This window comes from Mirounga angustirostris, unplaced genomic scaffold (assembly GCF_029215605.1).
Source record: "Mirounga angustirostris isolate CCGP_5_RB_7025 unplaced genomic scaffold, mMirAng1.0.hap1 SCAF_15, whole genome shotgun sequence".
In the NCBI taxonomy this organism is placed as follows: Eukaryota; Metazoa; Chordata; class Mammalia; order Carnivora; family Phocidae; genus Mirounga; species Mirounga angustirostris.
The window spans coordinates 44,160,508-44,173,003 of NW_026991723.1; the positions used below are offsets into that span (position 1 = coordinate 44,160,508).

General features: G+C 38.6%; 1 protein-coding gene across 2 annotated transcripts in view; it reads left to right on the plus strand.

The window, feature by feature from the left end:
• The window catches only part of ADAMTSL1 (ADAMTS like 1), a 939,419-nt gene that overhangs the window by 636,312 nt on the left and 290,611 nt on the right, over positions 1-12,496 (plus strand). For both annotated transcript variants that reach the window (XM_064579938.1, XM_064579939.1), the window contains one exon: positions 3,830-4,066. In XM_064579938.1, coding sequence (XP_064436008.1) covers positions 3,830-4,066 — 237 coding nt within the window. The remainder of the gene's footprint in view (positions 1-3,829; positions 4,067-12,496) is intronic.

Consider the following 12,496-nt stretch of genomic DNA (forward strand, 5'->3'; position numbering starts at 1 on the left):
TGAATCTCTATGCAAATGAGAGCTGTTCTGTTGCAATTATTATGATCATCCTGGTGGGACAAGAAGCTATGATGACCTTGCTTGAGTTTTCACTCCTGCAGCTGGGTGATCCCAGATATATCAGGGGTTCAATGAGGGTCTTGAACTATGCTTGAGATGTTTTGGGTTCAACAAAGAAGCTTTTGCCAAATCCTCCTTCCCTTAATTTTTAAACATGTGTATTTCAAGGGAAATTTGATTCATATGTTTCTGATTCATTTACACTTAAATCATCAAAATGTTATTTTGTAAGAGCTATTTGATATCCAAGAATCTTTCTGAACCTGTTTTATAAGTCCTCTTAAGTCCTTTTTCTTAAAACAGGAAGTTGCATTTTGCCAAGTACAAATAAACTAAAACGTTAAAAAGGTTCAAGTTCCAGTTTCCAACTCTCAATTCCAGGTTTTAAGTACATTCTCAATTTAGCAAAATGTATTTTCCCACCCCTACAGAAATATGGGTGGAAGAAAAGACAGTAATGATAAAAGTGAGTAAAGGTATTCCCAAGCATTATTAGTCTTAGAGACATTTCTCCAGTTGTGAAAGTTCACAAAACCTCCAACAGATACACTTGCAGCGATTAGATACAGGTGAGTTGAGAATAGGAACATCAGTCTGCTCCTTGATTCTCTGTTTACTGTTTTCATCACAGAAAAGAAAACCTAAAAGTGTTAATATTTTAACTTTTTACTTATTTTAACTTTGAATGCCTTTGAGTCTTATTTATTTAGTAAAGATGGGAAGACTCAACACATTTGGTTGAATAGAAGGGACCCTAAGAGACTGCAGATGAGGTAACATCAATTTAAAAACATAACTGACACTCTTCTCGGAATTGGATAAATGCAGAAAATTATCTCTGGTTCATACTAAGGGGTCTCTTAATTATATATTACCCTCATTACTTTAATGCAGAGATGATTCAGCCTGACCCTGTAATTCCCTTACAGCTGATTCATTTTTAGAAAAAAGAGGTAAAGGTTAATTATGAGAAGGGCTTGTGACCATTCTAAACAATTTCCCCAACAGTGTGATTTCTTGAGCCCACCTCAATATTTCTTTTGTACTGCTGAGAAATCAAGTGATTCTTGGGATGGCAGATATTATGCAACTGAAAACACTTAATTTAAACATAATTAATAAGGGACACCTGGGTGGCTCAGTCGAGCGTTCGACTCTTGAATTCAGCTCAGGTCATGATCTCAGGGTCATGAGATCAAGTCCCCTGTTGGGTTCTGCACTCAGCAGGGAGTCTGCTTGAGATTCTCTCTCCCTCTGTCCCTCCCCCACTCGTGCTCTCTCACTCTCAAAAAGTAAATAAATAAAAATAAAATAAAATAAACATTATTAACTAAACTATCAGTTCTGCTATGGGAGCTCACATGCAGTGGCCACCAGGGAATCTCGTTGATCATAGAGAGCAGGTTTCATTAACAGTCTCTGTTGTATCTCAAATGGGGGAAGTTTAGGAAGAGGATGTGTAGACTGGGGGGCAATGTTCAGTCATAGGGTTATCTCAGGACAGAAGCTAGTGAGTGAGGTCTAAGCAAAGACTGGTAGGATTTGTAAACAAGTTGTGGTCTTGTTTTTAACGTGAGCCCATGAAGAGTGACTGTTAAAATCCGTTTTTGCTTTTATTTTGGAACACATGGTCTGAAAGGAGCTAGCATTAAAACATTTAAGTTCAGACAATTTGTGTTACAGTCATACAACTTACCTGTTTTGTGTTTCATAGCATAGTTTTGTAGGGTGTGGTTTTTGTTTTATTTCTCACAAGGAACAAAGACAAGAGACAAAGTATAACATGCTTATTAATTGATAGAACTTAAAAATTTTTTAAATTGTAGCCTATCATTTACAAAATTAATAAGTAATGATTTTATACTTTATACTTTTCTCAGACAATATTTGAAATCACTTAAGTTTCATTGGGTACCTATGTGTCTATACCTATATATTTTTGGTATATATATGGCACTTATATGTTAAGTGAAACAGCAAAAATTAGCAAATTTTATATATTATATAAATTATTTTTTCTTTAATACTATGTTTTATTCACTCCAAGAACATATATAATACTATAAGTAAAATACCTTTGAGATTTCATATAGCATTTTAAGCTATTTTGTGTTCATCTTAAATAAGTGCTTAAGTGTTTATCCACCATCTTGCCTAGAAAGAATTTATGCTGCTCAAAATATTAAAACCTTATATGCTACTTAAGAGTACCACTGAAGTTTGAAAAAAGAGTCAGGAATTCCATTTTATGAAATAGAGTAATGCTAGTCTCACAATGCTTCTTTAAATGTAAAGAGATTTCAGAGAAAGAAACTTTGTATAAGAAGAATCCTCAAAAATGATGATGTGGTAACCAAGACCTGCTAAAGGCCACATGCAAACCCCTATTTGAGATTTTTAAAAATTATAGTAAAAGCCTTTCAACAAATGGATATCCTTTTTTTTTTTTTTTTTTTAGATTTTATTTATTTATCTGAGAAAGAGAAAAAGAGAAAGCACCAGCATGGGGGAGGGACAGAGGAGGAGGAAGAAGCAGACCCGCTGAGCAGGAAGCCCAAAGCGGGGCTCTATCCCAGGACCCTGGGGTCATGACCTGAAGGCTGAAGGCAGATGCTTAATTGAGCCATGCAGGCGCCCCCAACAAATGGATATTCTATAATCTTCCATACTAAATCCTAATCTGAACACATGGAGAATGAAATAAATATATCCATAAGCCTTTCCGAGGGATAGGTGATTCTTGCCTTTTTAAAGTTGAATATCATTTGCTTTCACTAAAATGTATCGTGTTTTAGATAATAGCCATGAGTTATAGTCTTAATTTTAAAATGCCCTCTATAAGATATACATTTAAAACATTCTTATTTTCCACTGGTCTCTGCCAATGTGATTTAAAATTCAAATTCAGAGGATCTCATAATTCTCCAGCTTTTTCTCTTCAGTGGCTTCATTGAATAATCATAGTAATAGCTACCATGCACTGTCTTCCTTGTGCCAGTATTTGGCTGACATAAGCCCCTGAAATTCTCACAGTGACCTTGAGGGCTTAGTATTATTGCTTCTGTTTAAACAAAAGGAAACCTAGTCTCAGAGAGACCCACTGTATCGTAGCCTTGCTCCCATCTGAGAAATCCAAACCTTTCCACTCTGCTGTGTTGCCGTAAGCTAAGGAAATTCAGATATAAATGCTCTTTTCTCTTTCTTTCTTCCCCATATTTAATTCTAGATACTCTGCAGCCTAAGTTTTAGAAAAACTTATAAACTCCACAAAAAAGGTTTGAATGAAATTATCACAACTTTGTGCTGCAAACTGCCACAATATTGTCTTAGCTCTCATTATTAGAACTGAAAGCAACAGACATGTTTTTTGACTAGCCCTCTGACTTCAGTAAGTTCTGCTGAAGTTACCAGGAAATTGAAATGGTATTTCATTGTGGGGGGATCCATGGATCAATCAACATCTTTCAGAAAATAGATTTCAGGGTGACAACTTTCCCGACCAATATCCATCAGGTCGATCTCAAGTTGATTACTTCTCCATTTAGCTTAAATCCAAAAATATATTTCCAGGTGATTACTTTCTCGAAGCTTTATGTTTTTCAAGGCCAAAGAATCATATGACCTCTCAGATGATATGGGAGTGTCCATCTGTAACAGCCAGGACATATGTGTTGTTTTCTAAAACTTTGACAGACCACATACTGCACACACTGTTTTCTGTTTGGGCTGCCCTTTTCACCTGTGTGTCCCTCCCACCTCTCTTCTCCAGGACTGCCCACCAGAAGCAGGCGACTTCCGGGCTCAGCAATGCTCCGCTCACAATGATGTCAAGCACCATGGCCAGTTTTATGAATGGCTCCCTGTGTCTAATGACCCCGACAACCCATGTTCACTCAAATGCCAGGCCAAAGGAACAACCCTAGTTGTGGAACTAGCACCTAAAGTCTTAGATGGGACCCGTTGCTACACAGAATCTTTGGATATGTGCATCAGTGGTTTGTGCCAAGTAAGTGCCGGCTCCTTTTTTTAGTGTCTCTGTGTAAATAGCTTTTGTATAGTCCTGCCCTCTCAATCATTCAGTGTTACTTTTTCTAGAGTTTATACAGGATGACAGATTTGAAAGTTGAGGTTTAATTTCAGTTGAAACTACAAATGTTGTAGTTTGTGTTAAGGAAAAGAGGGCTGGAATATTTTTACTTTCTTTGAGTCTCAGCTGAATTTGAAAGGCTGAAAGTTCTTGAATATGTGTGTCCCTTTGGTATTAGATCCAAAATTGCCTCTACCTTGGTTGTCCCTGGAAAGTATTTGTATGTGCATATGTGTTGTGTGTGTGTGTGTGTGTGTCTATGTGTCTGTGTGTCTGTGTGTATTTGGAGGTATCGATTTTCATTTACTTAGAGCTTCGGAATTACCTAGGTAAGATTAAAGGTTTCAAGTAAACTCTGGGCAAATTTATTTCTTCATTATTATAGCTGTAAATTTTTTTTATTCTTATGTTAATTCCCTACATTACATCATTAGTTTTACATATAGTGTTCCATGATTCATTGTTTGTGCATAACACCCAGTGCTCCATGCAGAATGTGCCCTCCTCAATACCCACCACCAGGCCAACCCATCCTCCCACCCCCCTCCCCTCCAGAACCCTGTTTGTTTTTCAGAGTCCATCGTCTCTCATGGTTTCTCTCCCACTCCGATTTCCCCCCTTCATTCTTCACCTCCTGCTATATTCTTCTTCTTCTTTTTTTTTTTTTTCTTAACATATATTGCATTATTTGTTTCAGAGGTACAGATCTGAGATTCAACAGTCTTGCACAATTCACAGCGCTTACCAGAGCACATACCCTCCCCAGTGTCTATCACCCAAGTCACCCCATCCCTCCCACCCCACCCCCCATTCCAGCAACCCTCAGTTTGTTTCCTGTGATTAAGAATTCCTTATATCAGTGAGGTCATATGATGCATGTCTTTCTCTGTTTGACTTATTTCGCTCAACATAATACCCTCCAGTTCATCCACGTCGTTGCAAATGGCAAGATCTCATTCCTTTTGATGGCTGCATAATATTCTATTGTATATACATACCACATCTTCTTTATCCGTTCATCTGTCGATGGACATCTTGGCTCTTTCCACAGTTTGGCTATTGTGCACATTGCTGCTATAAACATCAGGGTGCACGTACCCTTTTGGATCCCTACTTTTGTATCTTTGGGGTAAATACCCAGTAGTGCAATTGCTGGATCATATGGTATATAGCTGTAATTTTGTTGAAAGTTCAGGCAAGCTCCTGAAAGGCATGGCAGTGCGAGCTCAGTCAGATTTCATCCAGGCAAGTCTTTAAAATAGGGATAATAAAGAGGTTTGATTTCTGGTGTCAATTTATCAATTGGGTGGAGAGTTAGTAAGAAGAGAGAAAGTTAGTAGTTAATATGTTTGCGATGTATTTGCCATCTTTATATGAAAATCAACTCTGAATTAGGATGACCAGCCTAGTTTTTGGAGCATGCAGTTGCTATAATTTCCTGTGTGCTATACTTGACCATATATTTTTATATTTTACTAAGTAAACATTTTGAGACTCTTTTCTTCTCCAAAGACAATATTGGTTGAAAATTTTCTCTCTTCAGGATCTCTAATATCTCAGCTGGCAAAGTAAGGATAAGCATGAAGTATGTCTCAGCAATTTGTCATTCAAATTCACATGTTTGTTTAAAACCTAAACCTATATTTAGATACAAGAGAAGTAACTATAGTGTGAATTACTAAAGAAATGTGAGGGGTCCTGCATGATTTTCTGTATATGAGAGGGGAGACAGACATGCTAAGCCTTTATAAAATTTAAAATCATGATCATTTTATGAGGCCAGCATTACCTTGATCCCCAAACCAGGCAAAGACCCCATCAAAAAGGAGAATTACAGACCAATATCCCTGATGAACATGGACGCAAAAATTCTCACCAAAATACTAGCCTATAGGATCCAACAGTACATTAAAAGGATTATTCACCATGACCAAGTGGGATTTATCCCTGGGCTGCAAGGTTGGTTCAACATCCGCAAATCAATCAGTGTGATACAATACATTAACAAAGGAAAGAACAAGAATCATATGATCCTCTCAATAGATGCAGAAAAAGCTTTTGACAAAGTACAGCATCCTTTCTTGATCAAAACTCTTCAGAGTATAGGGATAGAGGGTACATACCTCAATATCATAAAAGCCATCTATGAAAAACCTACAGCGAATATCATTCTCAATGGGGAAAAACTGAGAGCTTTCCCCCTAAGGTCAGGAATGCGGCAGGGATGTCCACTATCACCACTGCTATTCAACATAGTATTGGAAATCCTAGCCATAGCAATCAGACAACAAAAAGAAATCAAAGGCATCCAAATTGGCAAAGAAGAAGTCAAACTCTCACTCTTTGCAGATGATATGATACTTTATGTGGAAAACCCAAAAGACTCCACCCCAAATCTGCTAGAACTCATACAGGAATTCAGTAAAGTGGCAGGATATAAAATCAATGCACAGAAATCAATGGCATTCCTATACACCAACAACAAGACAGAAGAAAGAGAAATTAAGGAGTCCATCCCATTTACAATTGCACCCAAAACCATAAGATACCTAGGAATAAATCTAACCAAAAAGGCAAAGGATCTTTACTCAGAAAACTATAAAATACTCATGAAAGAAACTGAGGAAGACACAAAGAAATGGAAAAACGTTCCATGCTCATGGACTGGAAGAACAAATATTGTGAAGATGTCAATGCTACCTAGAGCAATCTACACATTCAATGCAATCCCCATCAAAATACCATCCACTTTTTTCAAAGAAATGGAACAAATAATCCTAAAATTTGTATGGAACCAGAAAAGACCCCGCATAGCCAGAGGAATGTTGAAAAAGAACGCAAAGGTGGCGGCATCACAATTCCGGACTTCCAGCTCTATTACAAAGCTGTCATCATCAAGACAGCATGGTACTGGCACAAAAACAGACACATAGATCAATGGAACAGAATAGAGAGCCCAGAAATGGACCCTCAACTCTATGGTCAACTCATCTTTGACAAAGCAGGAAAGAATGTCCAATGGAACAAAGACAGTCTCTTCAACAAATGGTGTTGGGAAAATTGGATAGCCACATGCAGAAGAATGAAACTGGACCATTTTCTTACACCACACACAAAAATAGACTCCAAATGGTTGAAAGACCTCAATGTGAGACAGGAGTCCATCAAAATCCTAAAGGAGAACACAGGCAACAACCTCTTTGACCTCAGCCGAAGCAACTTCTTCCTAGAAACATCGCCAAAGGCAAGGGAAGCAAGGGCAAAAATGAACTCTTGGGACTTCATCAAGATAAAAAGCTTTTGCAAAGCAAAGGAAACAGTTAACAAAACCAAAAGACAACTGACAGAATGGGAGAAGATATTTGCAAATGACATATCAGATAAAGGGCTAGTATCCAAAATCTATAAAGAACTCATCAAACTCAACACCCAAAGAACAAAGAATCCAATCAAGAAATGGGCAGAAGAAGCAAATTAGATAACCTGGAAGAGATGGATGCATTCCTAGAGATGTATCAACTACCAAAACTGAACCAGGATGAAATAGAAAACCTGAACAGACCTATAACCACTAAGGAAATTGAAGCAGTCATCAAAAATCTCCCAAAAAACAAAAGCCCAGGGCCAGCTGGCTTCCCAGGGGAATTCTACCAAACATTTCAAGAAGAATTAATACCTATTCTTCTGAAACTGTTCCAAAAAATAGAAACGGAAGGAAAACTTCCAAACTCATTTTATGAGGCCAGCATTACCTTGATCCCAAAACCAGACAAAGACCCCATCAAAAAGGAGAATTACAGACCAATATCCCTGATGAACATGGATGCAAAAATTCTCACCAAAATACTAGTCAATAGGATCCAACAGTACATTAAAAGGATTATTCACCATAACCAAGTGGGATTTATCCCTGGGCTGCAAGGTTGGTTCAACATCCGCAAATCAATCAATGTGATACAGTACATTACCAAAGGAAAGAACAAGAATCATATGATCCTCTCAATAGATGCAGAAAAAGCTTTTGACAAAGTACAGCATCCTTTCTTGATCAAAACTCTTCAGAGTATAGGGATAGAGGGTACATACCTCAATATCATAAAAGCCATCTATGAAAAACCTACAGCAAATATTATTCTCAATGGGGAAAAACTGAGAGCTTTCCCCCTAAGGTCAGGAACGCGGCAGGGATGTCCACTATCATCACTGCTATTCAACATAGTATTGGAAGTCCTAGCCACAGCAATCAGACAACAAAAAGAAATCAAAGGCATCCAAATTGGCAAAGAAGAAGTCAAACTCTCACTCTTTGCAGATGATATGATACTTTATGTGGAAAACCCCAAAGACTCCACCCCAAAACTGCTAGAACTCATACAGGAATTCAGTAAAGTGGCAGGATATAAAATCAATGCACAGAAGTCAGTGGCATTCCTATACACCAACAACAAGACAGAAGAAAGAGAAATTAAGGAGTTGATCCCATTTACAATTGCACCCAAAACCATAAGATACCTAGGAATAAATCTAACCAAAGAGACAAAGGATCTGTACTCAGAAAACTATAAAATACTCATGAAAGAAACTGAGGAAGACACAAAGAAATGGAAAAACGTTCCATGCTCATGGATTGGAAGAACAAATATTGTGAAGATGTCAATGCTACCTAGAGCAATCTACACATTCAATGCAATCCCCATCAAAATACCATCCACTTTTTTCAAAGAAATGGAACAAATAATCCTAAAATTTGTATGGAACCAGAAAAGACCCCGCATAGCCAGAGGAATATTGAAAAAGAAAAGCAAAGCCGGTGGCATCACAATTCCGGACTTCAAGCTCTATTACAAAGCTGTCATCATCAAGACAGCATGGTACTGGCACAAAAACAGACACATCGATCAATGGAACAGAATAGAGAGCCCAGAAATGGACCCTCAACTCTATGGTCAACTAATCTTCGACAAAGCGGGAAAGAATGTCCAATGGAACAAAGACAGTCTCTTCAACAAATGGTGTTGGGAAAATTGGATAGCCACATGCAGAAGAATGAAACTGGACCACTTCCTTACACCACACACAAAAATAGACTCCAAATGGTTGAAAGACCTCAATGTGAGACAGGAGTCCATCAAAATCCTAAAGGAGAACACAGGCAACAACCTCTTTGACCTCAGCCGAAGCAACTTCTTCCTAGAAACATCGCCAAAGGCAAGGGAAGCAAGGGCAAAAATGAACTCTTGGGACTTCATCAAGATAAAAAGCTTTTGCAAAGCAAAGGAAACAGTTAACAAAACCAAAAGACAACCGACAGAATGGGAGAAGATATTTGCAAATGACATATCAGATAAAGGGCTAGTATCCAAAATCTATAAAGAACTCATCAAACTCAACACCCAAAGAACAAAGAATCCAATCAAGAAATGGGCAGAAGACATGAACAGACATTTTTCCAAAGAAGACATCCAAATGGCCAACAGACACATGAAAAAGTGCTCAATATCGCTCGGCATCAGGGAAATCCAAATCAAAACCTCAATGAGATACCACCTCACACCAGTCAGAATGGCTAAAATTAACAAGTCAGGAAACGACAGATGTTGGCGGGGATGTGGAGAAAGGGGAACCCTCCTACACTGTTGGTGGGAATGCAAGCTGGTGCAGCCACTCTGGAAAACTGTATGGAGGTTCCTCAAAAAGTTGAAAATAGAGCTACCATATGATCCAGCAATTGCACTACTGGGTATTTACCCCAAAGATACAAAAGTAGGGATCCGAAGGGGTACGTGCACCCCGATGTTTATAGCAGCAATGTCCACAATAGCCAAACTGTGGAAAGAGCCAAGATGTCCATCGACAGATGAATGGATAAAGAAGATGTGGTATATATATACAATGGAATATTATGCAGCCATCAAAAGGAATGAGATCTTGCCATTTGCAACGACGTGGATGGAACTGGAGGGTATTATGTTGAGTGAAATAAGTCAAACAGAGAAAGACATGTATCATATGATCTCACTGATATGAGGAATTCTTAATCGCAGGAAACAAACAGTGTTGTTGGAGTGGGGGGTGGGGTGGGAGGGATGGGGTGACTGGGTGATAGACACTGGGGAGGGTATGTGCTCTGGTAAGCGCTGTGAATTGTGCAAGACTGTTGCATCTCAGATCTGTACCTCTGAAACAAATAATGCAATATATGTTAAGAAAAAAAAAAAAGAAGAAGAAGAAGAAGAAGGTAGCGGGAGGGGAAGAATGAAGCGGGGGAAATCGGAGAGGTAGACGAACCATGAGAGACGATGGACTCTGAAAAACAAACAGGGTTCTAGAGGGGAGGGGGGTGGGAGGATGGGTTAGCCTGGTGGTGGGTATTGAGGAGGGCACATTCTGCATGGAGCACTGGGTGTTGTGCACAAACAATGAATCATGGAACACTTCATCTAAAACTAATGTTGTAATGTATGGGGATTAACATAAGAATAAAAAAATTAAAAAAAAAAAAAAGAAATGGGCAGAAGACATGAACAGACATTTTTCCAAAGAAGACCTCTAAACGGCCAACAGACACATGAAAAAGTGCTCAATATCGCTCGGCATCAGGGAAATCCAAATCAAAACCTCAATGAGATATCACCTCACACCAGTCAGAATGGCTAAAATTAACAAGTCAGAAAACGACAGATGTTGGCGGGGATGCGGAGAAAGGGGAACCCTCCTACACTGTTGGTGGGAATGCAAGCTGGTGCAGCCACTCTGGAAAATAGTAGGGAGGTTCCTCAAAAAGTTGAAAATAGAGCTACCATATGATCCAGCAATTGCACTACTGGGTATTTACCCCAAAGATACAAAAGTAGGGATCCGAAGGGGTACATGCACCCCGATGTTTATAGCAGCAATGTCCACAATAGCCAAACTGTGGAAAGAGCCAAGAGGTCCATCGACAGATGAATGGATAAAGAAGAGGTGGTATATATATACAATGGAATATTATGCAGCCATCAAAAGGAATGAGATCTTGCCATTTGCAAGGACGTGGATGGAACTGGAGGGTATTATGTTGAGTGAAATAAGTCCAACAGAGAAAGACATGTATCATATGATCTCACTGATATGAGGAATTCTTAATCGCAGGAAACAAACAGTGTTGTTGGAGTGGGGGGTGGGGTGGGAGGGATGGGGTGACTGGGTGATAGACACTGGGGAGGGTATGTGCTCTGGTAAGCGCTGTGAATTGTGCAAGACTGTTGCATCTCAGATCTGTACCTCTGAAACAAATAATGCAATATATGTTAAGAAAAAAAAAAGAAGAAGAAGAAGGTAGCAGGAGGGGAAGAATGAAGCGAGGGAAATTGGAGGGGTAGATGAACCATGAGAGACGATGGACTCTGAAAAACAAACAGGGTTCTAGAGGGGAGGGGGGTGGGAGGATGGGTTGGCCTGGTGGTGGGTATTGAGGAGGGCACATTCTGCATGGAGCACTGGGTGTTATGCACAAACAATGAATCATGGAACACTTCACTTCATCTAAAACTAATGATGTAATGTATGGGGATTAACATAAGAATAAAAAAAATAAAATAAAGACTTAATGGCAAAAAAAAAAATTTTAAATCATGAGACAGGGAAATTGTGGCATGTGCAAGCATTTCTCAGGTAGGAGGATGGAGATGATGCATACGTGTCTGCAGGTTACCTTATATACAAGAGATATGTGAATTTAAGATACAAATTTGAATATAGAATATTTCAATTTTAGAGATAGGAAAAGCCTAAGATTATCTACTCAATATCCTAAAAAGCCATAGATTTGAATATTGCTTGTGATATTTGGTGCTTGCTTCCTTCTCTGGGATTTTCACTGGTGTTGAAATGGAATTATGAAATCTGTAGCTTTGGGAATAATAGAGAATTGTAAAGTGAATGCATATAGAAAAGAGGCTATGTTGTAGGGAATGGCAAATAAAATAATAATAATTCCTTATGTGTGTTTCCTATTGGAGTAAAGCCAGGGAGGTTTCCATTTTGCAAATGAAAAAAAAAAAAAAAACAGAATAATTACATGATTTTCTGAAAGTTGTATGATTGATCATGAAATGGGACTAAATTCCCAGTCTCCCGATATCTAGTCCAAAGCTGTCTGTACTGTATTACACTGATGAATGGACCAAAATAAACAAGACAGGTCAGCAAATTAGGTTTCATTTATTTCTGTGGCATGGGAGTTCAACGTGGCCTCTTTCTTTCCTAAACTAATCCTGCCAGCTGGCCTCATATATGTTGGCAACTGAAAGGGAATCCTATCTCAGCGGTGAAAGTATGAACTTTATATTTAGTAAATATGGAGTAATA